This window comes from Magnolia sinica, chromosome 17 (genome assembly GCF_029962835.1).
Source record: "Magnolia sinica isolate HGM2019 chromosome 17, MsV1, whole genome shotgun sequence".
In the NCBI taxonomy this organism is placed as follows: domain Eukaryota; kingdom Viridiplantae; phylum Streptophyta; class Magnoliopsida; order Magnoliales; family Magnoliaceae; genus Magnolia; species Magnolia sinica.
In genome coordinates, this window is record NC_080589.1 from 41067995 (window position 1) to 41095493 (window position 27499).

The window sequence follows — 27499 nt, forward strand, 5'->3', positions numbered from 1 at the left end:
GATCAAGGTTTAAGCTAAGGTTTGGTTCTGAGTTTAAGTTTAGGCTAAGGTTTAGCTCTGAATTATGGTTTACACCTCCACCCATGAACTTAAACCAAATTAAAGGTCTCACCATCCCAACCACCAAATGAAAAATATGTCAAGTGTCCAAGAGCTTCCAAGAACCAATCATAAGTTATATAGTATTTTGCCCATCACCTACTAACTAATAACTAAAATGTTATCTCTCACCTATAAATAGTCCTCTTTTAAACACACCTACAAGCCCTAGTGGAAGGAAGATTTAGAGAAAAAAGTGAAATGTTCCTCTCTCTGAGGACTGGCCAACCCAGGTTCCCAAGTCTAGGTAAGGAAGCCTTGAAGAGCATGGGTGAAATGTTCCCTCTTTTGAGGTCTTCTTCACACCGAAGCTACGTGTGAGATGGTCTTAAGGTAAAGTGCGAATCGAAGAGCTCCAATTATCTTCACTAATTGAGAAGTGCTAGTGTTCCTTCTCCACTTACACCTCTAATCAAGCCTCACCATCTTTCAATTGAAGATTTTGCATAGTAGAGCTGGAGATCTAAGAGCTCCAATTATTTCTTTTCTCGGAGCATCGAAATTCTTTCGTTTCCACATATCTCTAGGCCTTTAGCTAATCCAAGTGGCTCATTTACTGTTTTCTTTTACATTGTCTTTTACTTTTTGCATTGTTACATTTTCCTTCTTAGACACCCATTTCCTATAATTTTACTTTATTTTTCTTATATTCATTCATTTATTTTCAAGCAATAATCTAGAGGAAAAGATACCAACAATGTCAAATACTGTAAAATAGAGACCGTACATTTGTATGGGCAGAAAATGATATCTCACATCTTCATTCTCGGTAACCGAGACCCTTGGAATCTGAAAACTTAGTCCAAGTGGGCTAGGAATTTGTGATGTAGTCAAGGGGAGCTATTCAAATCCAAACCTCACATATTCATCCTTGGTCATCCTGGTGCTAGTCTCTAGCCTATTATAGATTCCGATATTTTAGCTAGTGGCAATTTCATATAAACCCTTTTCACCTTTTTGCCGCATCCCTACGGGTGCCTTCCACTATCCTGTACCATAGTTACGTGAGATAAAATATTAAAAGAATGGAAGGATTGCAAACTTGTAGTGCTTTAGCTTTTTGTTAGAGACATTGCTTCTGCTAGGTCTTGGGTTTGAAACCTCTTCCCACCATTTCCTATAATAACCAAAAAAACAAAAAATCACAACTCACTTCATATCGAGTCGAGTTCAAGTTGGCTAGATGAGTCACGCCAAGTGGAGGCCAAGTCAAGCTTACAACCGTGTTTCATACTGGCTCAGCTCGAAATCCTATTCAGCTTGAGTAACTCGGCAGAGTTCAAGTTGGGTAGATGAGTCACGCCAAGTGGAGGCCAAGTCAAGCTTACAACCGTGTTTCATACTGGCTCAGCTCGAAATCCTATTCAGCTTGAGTAACTCGGCAGAGTTTAAAACATTGATATTCACTCCCAATATGGATATTATTCTCATTTTCATTCTTATTTTTCCCATCTGTTCAGGACAAATATCCAACCATTTTGAACATCAACCTGTTCCATTTTTTCGGTTTTTTTCTAAAAACATATCCAGCCACATTGAATTATCTGCTCCATTTCTTTTTGAAATAGATATCCAGCCACATCAAGTACCGATCTGTTATATTTTCCCCTTTTCTTTTCTGATCAATTAAATCTGTTCCATTCCAATATAGAAACTAATAAACTATAAAATTTCATAACATTGAAACTTATCAAGTACATGTAATGACAAAAGGAGAAGAAAATGACAATCTGATGTTCAAATTAAAATAAAAAATAAAAAATAAAAAATAAAAATAAAAATAAACTGAGTAAAAATGTCAAATTTCTATATACACCATCACCGATTTCCTCACTAGTTCATCTTGCATTTTGAACAAGGCCATTTGGATGGGAACCATCACAGCTCCACCTATTAAGGAACCACAGAAGCGCACAAAAATGAATCAAGCAAAGTACTCCAATCGCACAATCAAGTTCAAATACAAACAATCTGATTTTAACGTGGAAAAATCCTTGCGAAAAAAAAAAAAAAACAATAGTACAAAGTGACAATAATGCACTATGAAAGCCGAAATTACAATAGATAGAGATTACCCAATTCGAACAACCCTCGAATCACCCTTACAAGCCTTGGAAACCCTTTTAAATGAATTAAAAAGCTCTAAGATACCCAATATTCTCGATTACACCCATATATATAAGCTCTATGAGAATCACAATTGAAATAGGAAATAAATCTCACACTTACGCAATACTGCGTAACTCTGCACGATTGTTCAATGGCACTTCGATAGCATCGACAGACTATTAATTGATGGCATCAAACGTCATTGATGTCATCGAACTAAACACCAAAACGTTCCGGCGACTATACATAGATTTTCTGAATTTTTCCAATGGCATTGAGCACCTGTTCAATAACATCAAACTCAGTTCAATGGCATCGACAGAGCTGTTGATTTACAGATTTAAGACATCAACAACACCATCATCATCTCAGGCAATCAGGCAATGCCATATTGGATTTTCATGACAACTCACATCAGGTGGGAAGCCACGCCTGTGCCACTGAATTTTGCAACAGAAATTTATATTCTTTGACTAATCATCAAATTTCTATTTTAGATAAGAATGGACATACTCACAAAGGTAACGACCTTCTTCACAGCTTAGATGCTACACACACTTTCCGGGTTTACACATGTCGCATGTAAAGGTGTGTGGAGAGGTTCATACAGGCTGTGGAGACCACCCAATTTTATTTTATTAAAAAAAAAGAAAAAAGCGAGGCCTAATCCAAAAATAAATATCTTATAACATGTCCAACAAGCAAAAGCACTCACTCGAGAAGTAGCTACTAAGGGCTATGCATGCCCTTGAATACATGTTCATATGATATCTATGCATTGCAATGACCATGGATAGTTGCAGACAAGTATGCATGCATCAACACAACAGTTTATCAATAACGCGCACTTGAATATATTCCTATGATCAAACAAATAATCATCCTTGAGTGGGAATGCCACCCACAAGTTGGATAGCAAGCTTCCCAAAAACTAAACCAAAATCAGACCCGACATAATAGTAACAGCTTCGCCTCGAATGAGTACTCGCTGGGTCGTCTCTTCTAGATGCAGATCCAATCTTCCACCTCTTGGAGATGCCTGGCTCAAGTAAATATAGTCAGATAAGCATGCATGCATGTATAGTTGTATAGGCATGCTTACATATCAAGGGAAGAGAGTACCATGTATGCAATAAGGTCATGTTTTCCCAATTTCTTGCTCCAGTAAGGTGCCAAGGCACAATGTGCACTCCCGCAAACAGCATCCTGAATTACAAACGACAGGAGAGATGAATTAAATGATAACCAATGAATTAAATGAGAAAGAGAGAGAGAGAGATGAATCAAGTTAAAACACTATCAAATGATGGATTTTTATTGGTGTTTTTAAGTGTTTCTTCTTTTGTGTGTGTGTGTGTGTGTGTGTGTGTGTGTGTGTGTGTGTTTGTGGGTGCTTCTTTGTGTTTGTTGGTGTTTGTACTTGTTTCTTGGTGTTTGTGAGTGTTTCTTACTATTTTTTAGTGTTTGTGGGCGTTTCTTGGTTTTTCTTGGTGTTTCTGACTATTTATGGGTCCAATCAAATTGTTTGTCTTTGAGATTTGTCCAATTAACCATTGATCGTCCAAATCAGCTCAATCAAACCGTTCGTGCTTGACATTGGTCGAATCAAACTGTTTGTATTCTTGAACGATCAAACCGTTCATGCTTGACATTGGTCGAATCATGCCGTTCATATATCTAGATCCATCCAATCAAATCTTCAAACATGAAAATCAATTGAATGAGATTGTTGAACTTCAGGATTGGATAAATCAAACTGATGCAGGACATGAAATTTAAATATGATATGCAAGATTTCAGGCTTAGATCATACTAATTCAGAACAATCACATAATAATTCCACATCCCACACAAAAAGCTCAGACATTCAAGTAAAGGGGAATCTACACGGGTCTAGGCCTACACAGGTTAGGACTGAATCAATAAAATTATGGACCAAAAGATACTCAAAGGAAAATAGAAATCAGCCATACATGCATAGTAATCAGTCCCTAATCTAAGGGATTCCCAAATTTCAATTCAAGGAACCCTAGGGTGAGAAAGTAGGCAAATAAATTAGGGATAATGCAATCTAGGGCTAGAGTTTATGAAAACTGGTATAAAAGAAAGGAAATAAAAAGAAAAACCTGAATCAGCAAACGTCCACGTGTGCGGACAGCGGTAAGGCCTGGCACGTGCGCACGAGCCTGGCCCCATGTGCGAGTAGGGCCCATTTCCCAAAACACTCATTGGCCTTGGCCAGTCAAGGGAGGTCTCTAAACCCTCCAAGTTTTGTAACGATCCGACGTACGGTCGAGGCGCGCTCTGTCGAAGTTTCGGCCCTCCTGCAGGGCCAGATTCTGAAAACTTGTTGTAAAAAGACGAACAGCTGCAAAACAAGCAGATTTGAAGCGAGGATGGTCGTGGAATGGATGAAATAAGATGGAGGGAAGGATTGGGATAAACGTGGCTTCGCACCACGGTAGTTAGCCCTTCAAAAAGGGAGGGCTTTGCACCCACTTAAATTTAGCCATTCGAAAAGGGAAGGCTTCACACCTACTTGAATTTTTCCATAACTTAGAAACTCATAGAGCAAAAAAACACGCAGGAATTTTATTCAACCTCAATGGAAAAAAAAAAAAACAAGGTGTGCCTATTTATAGGAAAACCCTATACCCCAAAACTCGTGCCATGTGCGCAACCTATTACTTGGCGATGAAGTAAACCAAAATAAAAACTAATCAAAGAAATCTAAAGTGTTCATGATGTTCTAAATAATATAAATACTCAAAACCTAAAATATGAAATCAATCCGACGAGTGGGCCCCAATCATGAGATCCCATGATAGGCTTTACTTGATTATTAGGCCCACTCTCTTGAACCAAAACTCCGTCTTCTAATTAGGAGGCCCTCACTGGACGTCGTCATCAAACCAGATCGACGGTGGGGCTCTCCTTCATATGTACGTACATAGGGGGCGGCATGCATGCGCGTATGCGCATGATGTCCCTATCAACTCCCCCTAATTGCAAAGATTTCGCCACTGACGAAATAAAACTCCTGAACCACTTCAGGATGTCAGGATTAAGTCTTTGAAGCTCTTCCTCAGTAAGTCACGTGCTGTCTGAAGTGGGGCGTGACTTCCATTTAATTAGGTACTTCTGAAACCCGTCGTCCGACGTTGAAACTATCTCATGGTCCAGAATATCCTCTATTTCCTCTCTGGGTGTGTGAATGCTAGGTATGAGAGGTAAAGGCTGGGATGAAAGGTCGGGAAGAGGCCATGGATCAAGGGGTAAATCTGAGGAATGAGGATGGATGGGCGAAGGACCAGACAAAGTATCAGTGGGTCCCTAAAAAGCAACTAGATCATCCACATTGAATGTGGAACTAATTCCCATAAAAGGTAGAAGATCTACCTCATACGCATTGAGACCATTTCGCTTTATAATTTTGAAAGGCTCAGCGTTACGCGCGTGTAACTTACGAACGGCCCCTGGAGGGTACCGCTCAAGCCTAATGCGGACCATCACAGAGTCCCCAATATTGAATTCTTTGAAACATCTATGGTGGTCTGCAGAAAATTTGTAATGTTCATTACTAGTAGTGATCTTTCGCCTGATTTCTTAATTCAATGAATGTATGTGATGCGCAAAAGACTCTACAGACTCTGATGGCCTATAGGACAATGACATAGGGACAAGATCAATAGGCTTCTTAGGCTTGTAACCAGTAACGACTTCAAAAGAACTTAGACCTGTGGACCTCTTGAGAGAACTATTGAATGCAAACTCGGCTATCGGTAATACGGTGTTTCATGTCCTGGTATGCTCCCCCACTAAACATCGAAGTAAACTCCCTAGGCTCTGATTAACCACCTCAGTCTGGCCATCAGTCTGAGGGTGGTAGGCAGAAGAAAATTGGAGCCTAGTATTCATTATGTGCCATAGTGTCTTCCAAAAATAACTCATGAATCGCACGTCACGGTCAGACACTACGGTTTTTGGTAACCCATGCAATTTGACGACCTCACTAAAGAACAGCTTGGCAACATGAGATGTGTCGGAGGTCTTAGAACAAGGAATGAAGCGGCCCATCTTAGAGAAACGGTCTACGACAATAAATATGGAATCATGTTTACGGATAGTCTTGGGAAGTCCAAGCACGAAGTCCATACTGATGTCTTGCCAAGGGATGAATGGAACCAACAAAGGAGTATATAATCCTGTATTTTGTTTCTTTTGCTTTGCCAGTTGACAAGTACGACACTGCCCAATAATTTTGGCCACGTCTTGCTTGAGGCTTGGCTAATGAAACATATCCTCCACTGGGGCAATGTTCTTGTCTCGACCAAAATAACCTGCAATCACTCTTGAATATAATTCTCAGAAAAGAAAATCGCGGAGGGAGGTACGTGGTATGCACAAGCGGTCACTCCTAAACAAATATCCGTCGACAATCAAGTACTCACCACTGGCTCCTGACGGACTCTCTAACAACGACGCATACACAACTCCGAAGACTGGACACTCTGAATACTCTTCTTTGATACGCTCGAGGCCCGTAACTTCAACGCTCATGGAGTTGAGTAATGCGACTCGACGACTCAACGCGTCGGCAAGTTTATTCTCTACACCGGCCTTGTGCTTAAGCACAAAAGTGTACTCTTGAAAGAATTGGACCCACTTGGCATGCCTAAGATTTAATTTCTTCTAAGAGTTCAGATATCTCAAGGCCTCATGATCTGAGAATAAGACGAATTCTTGCGGTAATAGATAAGACACCAATGGCGCAGTGATTGCACTACCGCATAGAATTCTTTGTCATAGGTGGAATATCTTTGTTTCGCCTCATTCAGTTTCTCACTAAAAAATGCGACAGGGTGCCCTTCCTGACTAAGTACTCCTATGCCGACTCCTGACACATCACATGCGACTTCAACAGCTTTTGAGAAATCAGGAAGCCTCGTGACTGGAGCTTCGGTCATCTTGACCTTATCTCCTTGAAGGCCTTCGAGGCTGCCTTTGTCCATTGAAACTCTCCCTTTTTTATGCAGTCCATGATGGGAGCCATAATAGAACTGAAACCTCGAATGAACTGCCTACAAAAGGTGGCTAAGCCGTGAAAGTTGTGCACCTCATAAATATTGCGGGGTTCAGGCCAATTGACGATGGCCTTGACCTTCTCGGGATCCGCCGATACGCCCTCAGCTAATGCAATAAAACCTAAGAAGATCACACTACTAGACAAAAACGCGCACTTCTTAAGGTTTGCATATAACTTCTCGGCCCTAAGGATCCCACAAACCTGCCTCAAATGGTCGAGGTGTTGCTCCTTGGTCATGTTATAAATCAAGATATCATTAAAGTATACTACCAGGAACTTCCCCATGAAGGGCTTCAACACTTGGGTCATCACACGCATGGAAGTGCTTGGGGCTTTAGTTAACCCAAAAGGCATAACTAGCCACTCGTATAGCCCATCCTTTGTTTTGAACGTCGTCTTCCACTCATCACTAGGGAGTACACAGATTTGGTGATAACCACTTTTGAGGTCAATTTTTAAGAAGATAATAGCATTGGCCATCATATCCAACATGTCATTAAGACGTGGTATAGGAAACCGATACTTGACTGTGATTTTGTTGATGGCTCTACTATCAACACACATCTTTCATGTGTCATCCTTCTTAGGCGGGCACGGCACATGGGCTCATGCTCTCTCGAATGAAACATTTCTCTAAGAGCTCGTCAATCTGCCTCTTCAACTCATCGTACTCCTTTGGGTTCATTCTGTAATGCGAGAGGTTTGGTAGAGTCGCCCCAGGGATTAAATTAATGGCATATTGTATATCCCTCATAGGGGGAAGCTCATTCGTTAGATCATCAGGGAAGACATCACGAAACTCATGCACTACCTGAATGGCCTCGGTGTGTAAGTCTATACTAGCCTCTGGTACACTCCCTAGCTACAAGGGTGTATACCATTGAGTCCGCCTCCGTTTCTCGCTCAAAATTTTTGACATTCAGGATATGGAGAGGTTTGGACTTGGACTTCGACTCTTTCACTTCTTTTGAACTGTTCACACCACTGTGTAGTGAACTCTTTTCCAATCGTATTCTTGGGTGGCAGAGAATTTAGCTTGACCTTCTTGCCCTCAAACCAAAATGTACACACATTTGAATGACCAAATATGGTGACATCCCTGTCATAGAGCCATGGTCTGCCCAGAATGATATGACCAACATCCATAGGAACAACATCGCACCACAAAGTGTCTTTATATGATCCAAACTGAATAGGAATAAGACAACGGTGCGAGACTAGAATAGAAGTTTCGTCAACCCAGGAAACTCTATAGGGTTGCGGATGGGCTTCTAGCTTTAAGCTCAAACGGCTCACAGTGCTAGTTGATGCCACATTGGCACAACTACCACTATCCACGATCAACTTGCAACTCTTTTCCCCACATTTTGCATAAGTACAGAAGATCGTGTTGTATTGTCAATCATCAGTGCTCTTGACTTGAGCCAAAGCGCAACGCACAATTGCGAGGGTCGCAGACTCTTGCGCTCCCTCTTCCTCATCACTAGAGGTCTCTACGGGCTCATATTCTTCCTCTTCGTCATCACTCTCTGAGGGCACTACTTCTACTTGCCCATCAATGAATAATACTTTGGTGCCCTCTCTCGTGCCGCACTGGTGAGCAAAATGATCAAACCCCTGACACCTAAAACACCTAGTGGTCCCACTGCCATGTGAACTAGACCTGGCAATCTCTTTACCCTTATTATCCTTGGGCCTGGGCTGAACATAATTGGAAGGTTTGTTTTGGAATCTCGTGTTAGGTTTAGCCCCAGAAGGGTTGGCCTTAACACCAGACTCGCGAAAGTCAAACCGCCTTCCCACAGATACTTTAAGGTATTGCTCGACGTCCAACACTACTTGGTACAACTGTTCAATAGTGTCTATGTCTTTGGCGAGCAATTCTCTCCTAACGTTAAGATGGAGGCCCGTTTTAAAACGAGCAAGAGTGAGTACTGGGTCCTCATCAACCTCACAGCAAGTCGAGTACTCCTAGAATTTCTCGATATAGTACGCAACACTCATGGAACCCTCTCGAAGAGATTGTCACTCCTCAATCAACCGTAAGCGATAAGAGAAAGGGAGGTACTTCTCTTTAAGTGTTTCTTTCATTTCTCCCCAATGGACTATTGGGAGTTCCCTCGCTCTTTCTTTCTTTCGCTCAACCGTCGCTCAAAACCTCTTTGTTTGGCCCACAAGCTTCATCTTGACGAATCGGACTCATCGAGTATCCGACATGTCATACCACTCAAAATAATGGTCCATATTAGCCAACTAATCTAGAAAGGCTTTAGGGTCCAAATGGTCATCAAATGTAGGGGCACCTACTCTAACTCCCTTGAGGAGTTGTACATCTGGGTCATATTGATCATGATGTCCCTCACATGGTGGTGCACAAGTGTGCGCCCATGACCAACTCCTTGGCTACCCCCATTCCTTGGTCTAACCTCCTGACCACCTGCCTGAAATTGGACATCTTCCCTAATGGTAGGGTTTGCCCCAAGAGAGGCCTTTATTTGGTCAAGGCGCTGATATATGCGTTGTTCCAAGCGCTTACTCAGGGAATCAACCTATTGGGTTAACTTAGCCACTGTTTCTTGCAGTTGCTCCATCTTTAGTGTGGGGTGCAAACCGAAACCATGACCCGTACATGTGGGCATACACTTACTAACTCCACCTAAGGTCTTTCTAGGACGACTATATGTAACTAAATAGGACTAAATGATCCTATGAGACTCTATATGAGGGAACTATGCAGTGTTACTAAAATCCAGCAATATAGTTGTAAAAAAAAAGGGACTATGGACTCCTAAAAGCTACATGTGATGGACTGGATGCATGAAGGACTCTAAACCCTAACCCTAAACAAGTAATGTATTCCCCTATAAAAACCCTAAGCTCTGATACCAAATTTGATGCAGGACATGAAATTTAAATATGATATGCAAGATTTTAAGCTTAGATCATACTAATTCAAAACAATCACATAATAATTCCACATCCCACACAAAAAGCTCAAACATTCAAGGGGAATCTACACGGGTCCACGCCTACACAGGCTAGGACTGGATCAATAAAATTATGGACCAAAAGATACTCAAAGGGAAATAGAAATTAGCCACACATGCATAGTAATCAACCCCTAATCCAAAGGATTCCTCAATTTCAATTCAAGGAATCCTAGGGTGAGAAAATGGGCAAATAAATTAGGAATAATGCAATCTAGGGTTAGGGTTTATGAAAACTGGTATAAAAGAGAGGATATATGAAGGAAAACCTGAATCAACAAACGTCCATGCGTGCGAACAGCGGCAGGGCCTGGCGCACATGTGAGTGGGGCCCGTTTCCCAAAACAGACTCCTTGGCCTTGGTCGGCCAGGGGAGGTCTCCAAACTCTCCAAGTTTTGTAACGATCCGACGTACGGTCGAGGCGCAGTGCTCCGTCGAAGTTTCGGCCCTCCTACAAGGCAAGATTCTGGAAACTAGTTGTAAAGAGACGAACAACTGCAAAATAAGCGGATTTGAGGCGAGGATGGTCGTGGAATAGATGAAATAAGATGGAGGGGCGGATCGGGATGAACGTGGCTTCGCACCACGGTAGTTAGCCCTTCGAAAAGGGAGGGCTTCGCACCCACTTGAATTTTTCCACAACTTAGAAACTCAAAGAGCAGAAAAACACGCAGGAATTTTATTCAACCCCAATGGAAAAAAAAAAAAAAAAGAGCTACAAGGGGTGCCTATTTATAGGAAAATCCTATACCCTAAAACTCACGCCATGTGCGCAACCTGTTACTTGGTAATGAAGTAAACCAAAATAAAAACTAATAAAAAAAATCTAAAGCGTTCATGATGTTCTAAATAACATAAATACTCAAAACCTAAAATATGAAATCAATCCGACCAGTGGGCCCCGATCATGAGATCCCATGATGGGCTTTACTTGATTATCAGGTCCACTCTCTTGAACCAAAACTCTGTCTTCTAACTAGGAGGCCCTCCCTGGACGTCGTCATCGAGCCAGATCGACGGTGGGGCCCTCCTTCGTACGTATGTCCGTAGAGGGGGCGGCGTGCGTGTGCGTGTGAGCATGATGTTCCCATCACACACCGTTTGTCTTTGTGAGCTATCCAATCTAACAGTTGACCATCAAAATCAATTCAATTATATTACTTGTCTTTGAGATTTGACCAATTTCACCATTGAAGCTTGACATTAGTCGAATCAACAGTCTAAATATTCTATCAAATCATATCTTTGAACTTCTAGTCGGTAAAAAGATGCTATTGAACTTCAAGATTGGTCTAATCAGACTATCTGTCTTTCTGAACTATTTAGTTTGTCTGTTGACCTTTGGAATTAGTCCAAACAAACCATTAATCGTCAAAAAACATTTAGTGAGACCACTCATCATTAAGATCTAACCAAGTTGACCATTGATCTTCAAGACCGCTCACAGCAAACATTGATTGATCGTCGAAATGTGTTCAATCAAACCATTCATATTTTAAGATCTGACCAATTTGACAGTTGATGCTTGAAATTGGTCGAATCAAAATGTTCATTTTTTAGATCTTCAAGATTGGTTCAAATAGATTGCTCATCTTCAAGACAATCCCCATCCTGGTTTTTTATTAGTGCTTGTTGGTGTTTCTTGGCGTCTCGATATTAGTAGGTGTTTCTTAGTGTTTCTGGGTGTTTGTGAGTATATCTTGGTTTTGCTTGATGCTTGTGGGTGTTTTTTGGTGTTGTTTAGTTTGTGGGTGAGTACAGGTGTTTTTTGGAAACCGTCTGTAATAACCTTGAATTTTACAACACATGCATACTTTCACACATGTGCATTCACCTACACATCCACACACATGTGCATCCACCAACACACCTACTCTCACCCACATGCCACACACACACACACACCCATTACACAATGCTACTCATACTCTAAACTTATACACACCTCCATTGACCCTTGACTTTGACAATGGGACCCAAATGCCACATATACTTTCACATCACCCCTTCACCTTGACCAAGCAAGGCCAATGCCTCTGACACACTCAAACTTGGAAGAGAGAGAGAGAGGAGCCACCCAAAACATTCATCAAAGAGACATTGCACAAGAGGAAACGAGTGAGTACATTTCACTCATTCTTCCCTGTTCTTTTCTTCTCCTCCTTGCATGATCTAAGGCAGCAGGTGCACGGCCTATTGAGCCCAAAACAATCCACTTGAACGTGCAGTCATGATGCTACGATCAGTTCACTAGAACATGTGTTTACAATGCTTAAATCCATCCACTCGGATGTGTGGTAATGATGTTAAGATCAGCCTACTAGAACTTGGGTTTATGATGCTTTAAATTAATCCACTTAGATGCGTGGTAATGATGCTAAGATAAGCCCACCAGAATATATGTTTATAATGCTTAAATCAATCCACTTGGATTTGTAGTAGTGATGCTACGATCAGCCCACTAGAACACGTGTTAATGATGCTTAAATCAATCCACTTGGATATGTGTTTACTTTGCTTAATTCAGTCCATTGGAACATGTCTATGATACTTAAATCAGTCCACTTGAACATGTGTGAATAATGTTTGACTTAGTTCTCTTGAACATGTGTAAATGATGCTTGACTTGGTTCACTTGAGCATAAGTGTATGGTGCCTATGTTGGTCGCTTGACCATTGGTTAGTAGCGCACAAATCAGCCCACTCAACCTTATGTGGTGGTGACTAAACAGTCCACTATTCAAATGTGATGTGCGTGCAAGATAGAACAATGTTCAAGTGTATTAGTGTTGCAAGTTAGACCCATGAGGTGCACACTATGTGTGTGTACAACTTAGACTCTTGCTTAAGTGTACAAATGCAACAAACTAGATAATGGTGCATGTACAAGTGTGTGCAAATTAGACCTCTTGTTGAATGGGGAATCCTGTGTAAACTAGCCCTTCACTAAAGTAATAAATCATGTGTAAATATACCATTCAATAACTTGTTAACTTGAAAGAACTTCCTCTCGAATCATGCATAAGAACTCATGCATGTGCACCACTCATGTGAATAGCTAGAACCTTGAAATGGTTCGGACTTGTGAGCTCATGTGTATAGTTGAACCTTGTGATGGTTCAGATTTGTGAGCTCAAGTGAATGGTTAGAACCTTGAGATGATTTGGAATAGTGAACTCATGTACCCAATACATGTGGATGGTTAGAACCACAAGAATGTTTTGAAACGCCAGAAAATTCAGGAGGGACAAATGAGTCCCCTGCGTTGAAAATCCCTAAAGCCAAATAAAATGGAACATCGAGGGATCCCATGGGTGAGAGGCCTTAAACCCCAATTGGGACCTCCATTGTCAGGCCAGGTGGAGAGAACGCATGTTGCAAGATGTCCCCTTTGCCGAGGTCGGATGGAGAAGAGGTGTAATGAGCCTACAACATATGTTGCAATAAAACAGGTTCCCTATCGTCGAGCCGAGTTGGGTGAGCACGTTAGGTGTGCAACAAGTTTCCACCACTAAGGTCAGATAGTGATTGGAGAATGTTTTGGCCAACTGATGAAAAAAGGCCCCGGTTGTTCAATGAAGATAAATGTACTGAGATGTGATGATTATTGCATTCGTAAGCATGCATAAAGATGTATTCACTAGGCTTATTAAGTTCACCCAAGTTTTTTTAATCTTAGAGAAAAGTTAACCCGCAGTGATAGCTTGGCATGCGCCTGAAGTATTTTGCTTAGTTTATTTTTTAAAGCATTTATTGTAATATTTGTATTGAGAACAAGTATTGTTTACAAGCTCGAATGATTATCAAACGAGGTTGATGCTGGTTACTATTAGCTGAATGTTGTACTGATTAACCAAGTCGCACCTTCGTGCTCAGAGTTGGGATTGCGTGTGTATCCAGGCGCTAGATTTGATGGGTAACACTGTCCCCATCTTCGTGTTTCTTGGAGTTTTTTAGATCTTCAAGATTGCTTCAAATAGATTGTTCATCTTCAAAATCGTCCCCTTCTTGGTGTTTCTTGGTGCCTCTTTGTATTTGTAGGTGTTTCTTAGTGTTTGTGGGTGTTTGTGAGCATTTCTTGGTGTTGCTTATCGTCTATGGGTGCTTCTTGGTGTTGCTTATTGTCTATGGGTACTTCTTGGTGTTGCTTGGTTTGTGGGTGCCTGCAGGTATTTCTTGGCATTTCTTAGTGTTTGTGGGTATTTCTTAGTGTTTCTTAGTACTTCTTGGTATTTCTTGGTGTTCGTGGGGAGTTTTTTTTGTGTTTATTTATATTTGTAGGTGTTTCTTGGTGTTTGGGGATCTTTCTTGGTGTATGTGGGTGTTTGTTAGTGTTTTTTTGTGTTAAGAGGTGTCCGTGGGTGTTTATGTGTTTTTAGGTGTTAATAGGTATCAACGGGTGTAAGTGGGTGAAACTAAGTGTTAATCATTTTAACTCATACCTACAAGTATCCAAGTTGCATGGAGCCAACCGTCTTGTGTAAGTGGAATCCAAACCACACATATGGGCTTTCCTGCCATGTTAGGCATACATTCCAAAATCCAACCTCATCCATAGCTCAAGTGCGCCATACTAAAGTGAACAATGAACATGTTGGGAAGGGTGACACCTACCATAGAAACTTCCCCATGTGATGAGTCACTCTAGATTAATTTTGTGTCATGATTATTTTTGGGATGTATGGTGACGATGAGGTGATTCACCATATTCATGGTTTGGATTCTACATACACATTACAGGTGGACCCCACAAAGTGAGAGTGCCAGGTGGGAAGATATGATTCAAAACAGGTAAAGAAAATCCTACTTGCAAATGCAAAAGGGAAAGAGATATTTTGCATTGGACCAAAATGCCTTATCTACAAAGTTTTGTAGTGGATCCGGTCCCTATAGCTAGAATAAGCAACTACAACTTCACTGTAACATGTGTTTAGTCGTTTCACTATAACAAGAGAAAAAAGCAAAAAAAAAAAAAAAAAAAAAAAAAAAAATGATGTTTGGGGGCTTGAGGCTTGAGCTTTAAAAGGTTTACATTTTCTACCACATAAGCGTTTAATATGAGCCCATTTTGAATTTTTTTTTTTTTAAAGGCTTATCGTACATGCCAAGCATATTACCTCATTGACACCCAACTTTGGGCAGAAGAAGCGGGTGCAAAAATCAAATCCAGATCCAGGGGGAGCAAGCCCTGTGATGATAACCCCTCTTCCAGCACATTCTTGTAGCTCATCGAACTGTGGTTGTAGTTCTGCCACAGCATTCCCTGATGAGAGTTCTACCTATTGGAAAAGAATGAAAGTTTGTTTCTTTTCTTTTTCCTTAATTATGAACAGAACAAGAACCCGGTAAATGAGTTGAAAAGGTTACCAATTGAAGTGATGCATCATCAAAATGTAAAAAAGCAAATTGAAGTGATGCATCATCAAAATATAAGAAAGATATAACTAGAAATGAGGAAGAAAGAAATATATCCTTTGATTAAAACATCTCAATAATAAATCCGCTACAGGTCAAAATCTGACAAGTGTGGGAGATCGAACCATGATCAGGTGAGCCCTGGCACATAGATCACCTGGCCCAGAAATCGGCCTGGTTAACCCATCAGGGTGGACACATGTGAGAAAACAATGGATGAATCTCAAAATTGCCAGCGATCTACGGTCAATGTGCACCTGTGGCCCGCTTAATGAGTTGACTGGCCTGATTTCCAGGCCAGGTCATCTACGAACTGGGACTGACCTGATGAAAAGCTCAAATTTCCAGGTCCTACTACACACTTGTCAGTCAGCATGAGCTGCTCTGTAAAAGAGCATGTTAGAAAAGCTCTATTTTGAATGCAAAAGGTGCATACTTATTTATCTAACAAAGTCCTCAAAAAGATATGGGAAAGAGGAAGTACAACAAGGTCGTCAAGAATAGCCGCTTTCTTTATATTGATCATTGGAACACCATTCAGTGTCCTAGGAATGGATGGGTGCTCTTCAGGATTGCATTCAATCAATGGGATTGTTGGAAAATCCAATTCAATGGAGAAGAGTTCTTCTGCATTCTCATTCAAAGAAGCCAAGGTGCCCGGTTGCTTAAATCCATCGACTCTTCTGGCAGTCAGTAGTCCAGATTTTGTGAGAAACTCAATTGTGTTGGTTGTTGCTAATCCAGATGTAAAAAGAAAATGTGCAGCTGCTAAGGTTGCATGGCCGCATATTTTCACCTGCAAACAAGGATAATGTAGGATTTAGAAATGCAAGGAAGATGAAAACAATACATCATATGTGGGTGACAATAGAAGTTCGCTGAAAAAAAAAAAAAAAAACCACACATTTGTGGAGCCATAGCCCATCCATAGGCAACTGCGCATGCAAAATTGAAAACATGTACGAGATCTTAGCTTTCCATCAGTTGGGCCAAACTATTTTGAACTTCTGGCCTAAAAATCAGGACATTCCATTCAGTTGCCAATAGTGTAGAAAACACAAGGATGGCTAGAAAAAATACTTCTAGTTGCACGTTTGTCTTGCACACTTTGCCTGAGTGAAACAGCCAGATCTGTAGGCCAGAAGACCTAAACAGTAGCCCACACATGTGGGAGGTATGTTTGTGAGGACAGAGTGGGGTTTTAGACCAAATCAAATGCATATTTTGACAATCAAAACACAAGATTTAAGGGTGATTTAACAAATAATATCCAGACGTATTTTGGGAAAGTTTGAAAAACAGTTAAACCATCCTTTTTTTCTTTTTGTTGTTTCTCAACCTAGTGGACCTGAATCCACCATCATGCTTGGTTTGTGTTCAATTAGAACCAATTTCATTTATTTTTCTAAATTTTCATCTTTTAACCTATTTTTGCTGATTTTTGACTGTGTTTTTCTTATTCTCTATGCTTTCCAACTATTCTTGCAAATGATACATGATTTAGTTGTTTACAATGATTGCAATATCAATAATATCAGCCGATATTATCGATATCATACCTGACTGATACGAAACCCAACTGAAGTGCATCAGTTTTATGGCGTTGATGATAATATCATGAATATCACGATATATCAATGATACAATCAATACATCGATACCAACGCAAGGAGGTGGGAAAAAATTTAAAAAACGAATCCCATCTTTTTTTGTAAAATCTTCCACATTTAATCCTTTCTTGAGGTAAATCCGACTAACCCTCTTCAATTATTTGGAGAAAAAACCAGTTTCTTTTTTTTCATGATCGGATAGCGGGCGGGCCAATTTTCCAACAATGAGTTTTTCATTTTATTCTTTGTATAATCACTTGGAATCAGTAGAACTAAGACAGAAAACTATGTTTTGCATGCTTAATCATGGATTTCAACCTCCGATTTGGTGATTTGGGGAAAATTGGGGGAAATACGAAATTTCTCCCATTTCAGCCATATAATTATAAACTATGGAAAAATCATGTTGGACATGTTAGATGCTGACTTACAGATTGATGAAGGTTTATCAATTTTTTGGAAATGAAAATATTTTTTTAATTTAAAATATATATAATAGTTGAAATAATTTCTTTAAATCCAGTTCAATCAACAGTTATTTAGCCTTAATTTGTAGGCATTACAAGTGTTTGTTGATATTAATAGCAGTCATACTCCAATTTGTGAATTTGGAAAAATGTGGGGAAATTGAAAAAAAAAAAAAAAAAAAAAGAAATTTCCTCCATTTCACCAACTTAAATTGTTAAATGACAATTAAAGTATGGAAAAATCACATTATGATGATCTACAAATTGATGGAGGTGTTTGAATTTTTTGAAAAATATATATTTTTAATTAAAGATATTTAAAATATATATACTTAGATTGATGAATGGTTACTTAGGCTTAATATTTATGTATTTATTACATTAAATGTGCCAACATCTTGTTTGCTTAACCTTCTTTTGCAAGTAGAAAATGTACAAAAAAGGGAGACAGATTGACATTGGTTGGCAACACGAGACCTCGCTTCCCAACAATCGATTCAAGTCAAGGTGCAACTATTGTATGCACGTGTCAAAGAGCAGGGGGGTGTCCCACTTGGAGGAACACTTCGAAGGGGGCATCAGAATGTTGTCGATTGCCCGAGTGTTCCGAATGAGGTGAGAGCGAAGATGAGGGGGGTGTTGAGGAAAGGAGTGAAGATTAGAGATAATCGTATTGTGCATGAGAGTGAGTTTACAGAGTTGGCATAGCCAGAATAGAGCCTTGAAAATGTAGAGCAAGTAGACGAGTGTGAGGATGATCCTGACTATAGATACACTATTGATGAATCATTACAGGAGCACAGCACTGGGATATGGAATTATGGATCATACGAGGCGGTGGAAGGTGAGTAGGCTCACTTTTGAGGAGTCTACACCGGGGGGGTGGGGCTGGGTTAAAGTTCAGTGTGGAGGCAAGAGTGTAAAGCCAAATACACTACATGAGATTATGAGTTAGTACTTAGACAATGAGGTTGCTGATATGCGTCATTATATTAGCAAGTTGAAACCATCTTTGAAGACATATGAGGGTCACGCTGATGTGTGATTGGTGGATGGGATCGACCAAGATGTTCGTCATAAATTTTATGGTCTATTGTAGGGGGCGGACCATGTTCTTAAAGTCCATTGATGCAAGTAATGAGATCAAAAGCTTAAGTTACATCTATGGGCTGATGAAGGATTTTGCGAGAAAAAGCATGGTGTAGTTTGTCACAGACAATAAGAGTGCATTTATGAAGGTAGGGAAGGAGTTAATGAAGAAGTACAACCTGTACTAGACCCCATGTGCAGCGGATTGAGTTAATTAGATGCTTGAGACAATAAGAGATAGGACTATAGTGAAGAGTGTGATTGTCGATTCTTGGGCAAATTTCATCTACAACCACACATGGCTATTGGCCAAGATGCCTGGGATGTGTGGTGGGGATCAAGTACGACCTAGGGTGACACGGTTCGCCATAAATTCAATTGCCTTGGATGGTCTCCTAAAACATAGACAAGGACTGAGAGAGCTTTTTAGCTTTAGAGAGTATACGTAGTGGAACTAGAGCAGCAAAAAAGCAGCATGGAAGATTGACGAGATTGTTTTGAACAGCTCCTTCTGTGACCACGTGCATAACAAGGTATCTTGGAACTCATATATATTATACTAAGGATGGTGGATAATAAAACATATCCATCGAGTGGTTCCATGTATGACTCCATGTGGGTAATGAAAGATACCATAAAGGCTAAAGCCATTAACTCATATAAATAGATGCACAAAATAATTGATGACTGCTGGGAAAAGACTCTCAAGCACCCACTGCACCCACTTCAGAAGGCTGGTAAGTAATTAGATTTAATTTTCTCCGTCTTTCAATACTTTACTGGTTGTTTGCATAATATAGACTTCTATGGTTATTTTCTTGTACTAATATATGAATATGTGCATCGTGTTAGGTTTCAGCCAAGGTGTCCCGTATCGGTATCGGTTGGCGTAACGGTGACCTCCAAAACCGATACGGATACGGGGTCGTAACGACGATACAGGGGCGTAACGGCCCATAACGGCGTAAATTTTTTTTTTTGTCAAAAAAATATAAAAATATATGTATTAAATCCGGAATATTCTAAGCATTCCAAATATGCATTCGTTTATAAATTGGAACATGTTTACGGTGGTGTAACGGTCCACTCTTTGGTGAGAAGCTGAATCAGACTGTCTGATTAATTTTTGAACCAGGTAACCTGAATTTGACTACAAAATGTATATATTTAATTTTCTAAATATCTAATTTATATATTTAACAATTTAATATCTTTCTCCCAGTAGTACTTTAAAAAAATGAAATTAAATTTAGGTAGATGGCGTTGCCAATTTCGGGCTGACTTGGAGGACCAATCTATACCCCAAATTAGCCTCAAATTCATGCAATTTATTGTCATTATCCCACTTAGGTATTAGTGGACATTTATTGGATAGTGAATCATGAAAAAAATCAAAGGGCCCTATTTAAAAAAATAAGAATACATAAAATAGCAATTAAAACTATTCAAATAATTTGATTTTGGCATTGTGAGTTAGCAATTGCAGTTTATAATTTAATTGGTAAATTTTAAGTTAATATGTCTTTCATATAATTTTTTAAGGGCTCAAATTAGGTGGGACTCGGATTGTGAAGTGTAGCACGCATGTCAAAGTTTTTTGGGCCCCACCCATGATGAATGTATTATATCTAAACCGTCCATTCATTTGACGAGATCGTCTTAAGGCTTGACACGAAAAATAATACAGATCTAATTATCAAGTGGACCACACTGCAAAAAGCAGTGGGGGATTGAACGTCTACCATTGAAAACTTTTTTAGGATCACAGAATTTTTAGATCAATATGAAATTTGTTTTTCCTCTTCATTCAGGTCTTTTTGACCTTATGAACAGATTGGATGGAAAATAAATGTTGCAGTGGGCCTACGAATTGTTTAATGGTGAAAATCATCATCTCCGCTGCTATTTTGGTGTGGTCCAGACGATCTTTGGATACGATTCATTTTTTAGGTAATGCTCTAAAATAATATTTAAAAATAGATGAACGGTGTAGATATAATAAATACATCACTGTGGAGCCCATAAAACTTTGATCTCCTTTGAACCGTTCGTACAACTCGGAGCTCAAGGAGTGTCAGCGCTCGTCTCAGCGTGACACGTACCTACAGCAGCTTATGCCTGCAAAAAAAAAAAAAGGAGAGAGGGAAACCGAAAAGAAAAAAGAGGGAAAGAAGAGAAGAAAAAAGAGGGAAAGAGGGAAAGAACAGAGAGAGAGAGAGAGAGAGAGAGAGAGAGAGAGAAGAAGAAGAAGGAGGAGGAGGAGGAGGACAGCAGGCCGAGAAGAGGAAGAAGAAGAAGAAGAAGAAGAAGAAAGAGACGAAGAAGAGGGAAAAGGTAAGGTTTTTTTTTCTTTCTTTCTTTTTTTTTTTTTTTCCAAGGCCCATAACAGCCGTTACGGGTCAGTAACGGCCGTTACGCCCGTAACGGCCGTTACATGTACAAAAAAGGGACTCGGCCGATACGGCCCGGTATCGCGTAACGGGTACCACCGTTACCTTTTGGGACACCCCGTAACCGTTTTGGGACACCCTGGTTTCAGCATACTTCCTGAACCCCAAGTAGTACTACTATTATAAATTTAACAAGAATAACAGCTTAAAGAGAGCATTGCACGATGTCTATGAGAAGTTATTTCGCAGCTATCCAGGAAAAGCCAATTTTGGAAACAAGATAAGCATGGTTTGCATTTATCTCTTGTCTAAGTTCCTAGCTTCTTGCAACATTTTACACTGAAAAGTATTATTAAATGCCATCAACAAGCTGTCGCCTTTCGAGATGCAATGCACATGTTTGGATGTGAGGCTGTGAAATCGTCAAGGAAGACGATGATACCATGTGAGTTGTTACGTTAGTTAAATTTTAAAAGTTACTTCTTAAGTTCTAAAATTACATGTAGAACTAACAAAAAAAATGATCAACTTCGAAGATGAATTGTAGGCCATGTACGGGAGAAACCGCAAGACATTGCAGTGACTAGCTATCCATGCGCTTGCATGGACAATGTCTTCATTACCATGTAAGCAAAATTGGAGCACATTCTCTTATACACACGAAGAAGCGAAACATATTGGGTTATGAGAGACTTCAGAAGCTAGTGTTCTGCCACTACAATATGAAGCTTCACAAAAAAAGCAAAAGAGGAGCTGTTGGATCTAATGATAATCAATCATCATGCATATCACAAAGATGTAGAGGACCCAATTTACGAGTGGGTTAAGTCCAATGACCTAGATCGAGCAGATTGCCGACCCAAGCCGGATATAACAAAGGAGGCAGCGTTATAAGGCATTGACATTAACACAATTTTAGAGGAGGCTAGAGCTCCCTCTGAAGCTTTCGACACATTGATGTGGAATGTGAGAGGTAGCCAACAACAATTACTATCTCATTGGACACATGGTGGCCACACTCTATTCGACACCAATATCTATATGAAGAGTGATGGATGTATGATGGGCTTGATGGCGATGGCGATGGTGATGGCGCTGGCGATGGTGATGGCGCTGGCGCTGGCGCTGGCGATGGTGATGGTGATGGTGATGGTGATGGGGGTGGCGATGAGAATCATCAACTAAATTATTCTTGAACTGTACATCTCTACACAAGAGTACGCATTTTCCCTATTTCACGTCAGGCCTTCATCTTGTCCAACGAAACTCTCTTAGTGGGTGCCATGATCACCTCCCATCAAGGTATTCGAAATCGGCTATGTAACGGCTGTAATGGCCATTACGTAACCGTAACGGTCATAATCATTATGCGTTACAAGGCCGAAATGCCCGTTACAAAAAATAGGTCATAAAGGCCCTATAACGGTCCCGTAACAGTCTATTATGGCCCCTAACGGTCCGAAAACAGTTTTTTCAACCAAAAAAAAAAAAAGGTCGTAACAACCAATATGGGAGCCATAATGGTCATTACGACCTGTATCATAATGATAACGATGGTGGTCGTTACACCACCGTTACCATTATGGAACACCTTGCCTCCCATGGGCCCTTGGATTGAAAGGTGGTAGCACATGGGCGGTAATAATAGATCCCAATCTGTCCACTACGTTAGACCCCATGATTGAGGGAAGCAATCAATTGGACAATGGTTTGTCCACCAGCCACAGTTGAGCAAGTTTCTCCTCGTCATCATGACAACCCCATTGCCTCCTATTATGTCATGGGCTAAAACATCTGGACTTCTTGGCCAATCTCATCACAAAGGACTTGAATAAACATGCCCACCAGGGCCCTATCCAACCACCCATTGACATGATTAGCGAGGAGTTTAAATTCCTCACCAAGCTTTGAATAGACCATGTTCCTTGTTACAACTTTGCCAACATTCCACCTAGATTCTCGTAATCAATTGGTCCAAAGCAGACCAATAAGACTTTGTCATGTTTCTCCACATGAGATCCAGGTTGGTACAGCAGTACCATTGAAATCACCTTAATGATACCATGTCCATGTGGAATGAGACGAAGAGAACCATCTAATTCTCGACCATACGATGATAGTAAAAAGAATTGTTCAAATTTATAGATGAGCTCTAATGGATCATGCCCATCAAAGTTTGGAAAATCAATTCATAAAAAATGGCTGAATCTTCTGTCACTCTGCACGTTTAAGTTCCCAATACCTGAGTCTCTAGTCCCTATGTCGTCCCTATTATTGGCGAGAGGAATGGATCAAGTCAAGCCTGGTGCTTACCTAGCCCATGGTTTCTTCCAAGTTCTCCAATGTCACTCCATCTACATGGTCTTCTTGGTCTTCCTTGGCATGCTCATGAAGACGTGGCTCCGATACCAACCCTACCAATGCCCACGTGAAAGAGGGGAAGGGCATCCTCTTATGTAGAGATACATAGTTTAGGAATAATTCAACATATGATTCTCATTCTCAATCAAACAATATATAGATATTACAATCCTAAATGACATGCTATTCTTGGAGATAACATATAGCTAATAACCTCCTCACTTCTAGCCAACAAACTCTAATTAAGGAGACAGAAATAAATAAAGAAATTGGTTACATGCAACACATGAGTCATGTCCTTAACACCAACTCAGCCCTAACTAGTGCAAATCCCGACTCAACTGATGCAGGGAAGGGCGTGATGAGGATGATCACCGTCTGATGCAGGACATGAAATTAAAGTATGAGATGCAAGAATTCAGGCTTAGATAATACCAATTCAGAAACAGTTACACAAATTCCACATCCCACATGACAGTCCAGATCATTCAATTAAAAGGGGAATCTATGCGGGTCCAGGCCGACACAAGCTAGGACTGGACCAATAAAAAATTTTAAACCAAACGATGTCAAAGGGAAATAGAAATCAACCACACATGCATAAAAATCAGTCCCTAATCCAAGGGATTCCCCAATTTCAATTCAAGGAACCCTAGGATGAAAAAATGGGCAAATAAACTAGGGTTAATGCAAACTAAGGCTAGGGTTTAGGAAATAGGAATGAAAAGATGAAAACCAGAGGAAAACCTGACCCAGAGAAAGCTCCTGCGTGCAGATGGTGGCCCAGGGCTAACGAACGTGCGCGGGTGGGCTGGTCCCACGTGTGATGGAAGCCCGTCTCCCTAAAGTGACACCTAAGCCTTGGTCGGCCAGGGGAGACCTCCAATCCCTCCAAGTTTGACGACAATCCGATGTAAGGTCGAGGTGTAGTGCTCCGCCAAAGTTTCAGCCCTCCTACAGGTCCAGATTCTGGAAACCGGCTGTAGGGGGATAAATAGCTGCAAAAGCTGAGAAATTCAAAACAATAATAATGATAGAAGATGAGATATATGGATGGGATAGGGTAGGGATGAGTGGGGATAGATGTGGCTTCACACCACGTAGTTAGCCCTTCGAAAAGGGAGGGCTTCACACCCACTCTTGAATTCTTCCACAACTCACGAAGAGAGCAGAAAAATAATGCAGGAATTTTTATTAAACTTGAATGAATGAAAAGAACTACAAGGGGTGCCTATTTATAGGAAAAACCCTGTACCCCAAAAACTCGCACCATGTGCGCAACCTATTACTTACGATGAAGTAAACTAAAATAAAAACCAAACAAAGAAAACTAAAGCGTTCACGATGCTCTAAATAATAACAATAAGCAAAACCTAAAATATGAAATCAATCCGACGAGTGGGCCACGATCATGAGATCCCATGATGGGCTTTTCTTGACTATGGGCTTTTCTTGACTATCGGGCCCACTTTTTTTAAACCAAAACTTGTCTTCTAGCTAGTAGGCCCTCCCTGGATGTTGTCATCAAGCTAGATCGATGGTGGAGTCCTTCTGCGTACGTACGTGCGTAGGGGTGGTGGTGTGCGGGCGTGCGTGTGCACGATGTCCTCATCACCGTCTTCCTCGAACAATAAACGCCTTGAATCCACAAGACCCTCTTAAATCCACAAGAGGATTTTCTCGAATCCACAAGAGAAATAAGAAATCTAGAGAAATTTTATTGAAAAGCTATCAAAATAAACGAGTTTGCATGCTTAAATACTCTTAAACAAACCCAAAACAAATACGGAAACAAAAACTAAAAAATAGGCAAATTTCCGTTGTCCGTCAATCGATTGATCGATCGGAATGGCACAAAAATGTCCAAAGGCTAAATCCCAAAAAAAAAAAAAAAAAAAATCCAATCAATCGACCCGATCAGTCGATCGATCGAACTGAGCAAAAAACGTCCAATAAGCTTTCACCTAAATCCGAATTGCCATCAATCGAATGACTCAATCAATCTGCTCGATTGACTTCGATCAATCGAACTATGCTGAAATTTTGTTGATTTCCCTTTGGACTTCTTCTGGTCCATTTGTGACAGAAACATGCTTGCTCCACATCATCCACTTGGAAAAAAAAAAACTCATCCCTGAATCATGCTCCGGCTCCGATTCATGATACTCGTACATGTTCGCTATATTGAACGTGCATGAGATCTCCATATCTTCAGGAAGATTAGCAACATAGGCATTGTCATTGATCTTACGGAGTATAGGTACCGGCTTGATCTTCTTATTCTTCAATATGTTATACGTCTCAATCGGGAATCTCTCCTTGCGGAGGTGAACCATGACGTTATCGCCCACATTGAACACTTTCAGACGATGATGTGCATCAGCCATTTACTTGTATTTGTCGTTAAATGCTTGCAACTTGGCCTGAACATCAGCTTGTATGCTTATGATTCGGTCCGCCATGTGTTTTGTAGCAATGCCCACGCCTGCAAGCTTGGGCAATGGAAGCAAATCAAGAATATGCTTAGGTACTTGTCCGTACACAACTTTAAATGGGGACTTGCTGGTGGAACAGTTTCGCATATTGTTGAACACGAATTCCGCCTAAGCCAGGGCAAAATCCCACTATTTGGGCTTATCACCCGAGATGCATTGTATAAGGTTCCCAAGTGTACGATTCACCACTTCGGTTTGCTCTCCTATTTGTGGATGATATGCACTACTGAATTGTAGCTTAGTGTCGAATCGCCTCCACAAGGTTCTCCAAAAGTGACTGAGGAACTTAGTGTCATGATCTAAGGTGATAGATTTTGGGACACCATGTAGTCGTACAACATCTCGGAAGAACAAATTTGCGACTTGTGTAGCATCAAGAGTCTTCTTGCACAGTACAAAATGAGCCATCTTGGAGAATCTAGAAACCACAACAAACATTGAATCCATTCCACGTTGGGTCCGCGAAAGACCTAGCACAAAGTCTATGGACAAATCCTCCAAAGGATCGTCAGGGACCGGCAATGGAGTGTATAGGCCCGTGTCCCGTGATCGTCCCTTGGAGGCCCGACACGTATGGCGTCACTGCACCGCTTTTCCAACATCTCCTTTCAACTGTGACCAATAATAACGCTCCTCCAAGAGAGTTATCGTCTTATCTCGCCCTAGGTTCCCACCGAGGCCACCAACATGTACCTCTTGGATGACATGTTCTCGTAACGAACTGTGTGGAATGCACAACTGATTTCCATTGAAAAGGAAATCATCCTAAATATGGAGGTCACTGGATTGACCCTCTTGACATCTAATCCACGCATCCTTGAAGTTGTCGTCATCAGCATATAGGCCCTTGAGGTATTCGAAACTGACAACATTGTTATTCATGGTGATTAACAAGGCTACACACCAGCTAAGTGCATCAGCTACCTTGTTCTGTTGCCCGGCCTCATGCTTCGGCACGAATGTAAATACCAGCAAGAAAGAAATCCACCTAGCATGCACACAGTTAAAATTAGCATGGCTGTTAATAAACTTTAGGGCCTACTGGTCCGTATAGAGTACAAATTTCCACTGAATCAAATAATGCCTCCAATGCCACAAAGCCTAAACCACTGCCTAGAATTCTAGCTCATACGTTGACCATTTCTTCCGAGCATCACTAAGTTCCTTGTTGTAGAAGGCTACCGCCTACCGGCCTGCCCTCTTAAGACAACATACCCCCAATGCTAACATATGAAGCATCGCATTCAACTTAAAATAATTTATCAAAGTTGATAAGTACAAGGACCGGAGTAGTGGACAACCTCCGCTTAATTTCAGCAAAACTTTTGTCGGCCTCGTCAATCCACTAAAAATGTTCCTTCTTCATCCAGTCGATGATCAATGCCAAGAT

At 40.7% G+C, this 27499-nt stretch overlaps 1 protein-coding gene across 1 annotated transcript in view; it reads right to left on the reverse strand.

Annotated features, from left to right (window-relative positions):
- Window positions 1-3056: 3056 nt before the first annotated feature.
- Window positions 3057-27499, reverse strand: part of LOC131231678 (uncharacterized) — a 30081-nt gene continuing 5638 nt past the window's right edge. Inside the window, exons 3-6 of the mRNA XM_058227963.1 lie at window positions 16182-16493; window positions 15400-15561; window positions 3331-3414; window positions 3057-3247 (exon numbers count right to left, since the gene is read on the reverse strand). Of these exons, the coding sequence (XP_058083946.1) occupies window positions 3140-3247; window positions 3331-3414; window positions 15400-15561; window positions 16182-16493 (666 nt within the window). The 3' untranslated portion in view covers window positions 3057-3139. The remainder of the gene's footprint in view (window positions 3248-3330; window positions 3415-15399; window positions 15562-16181; window positions 16494-27499) is intronic.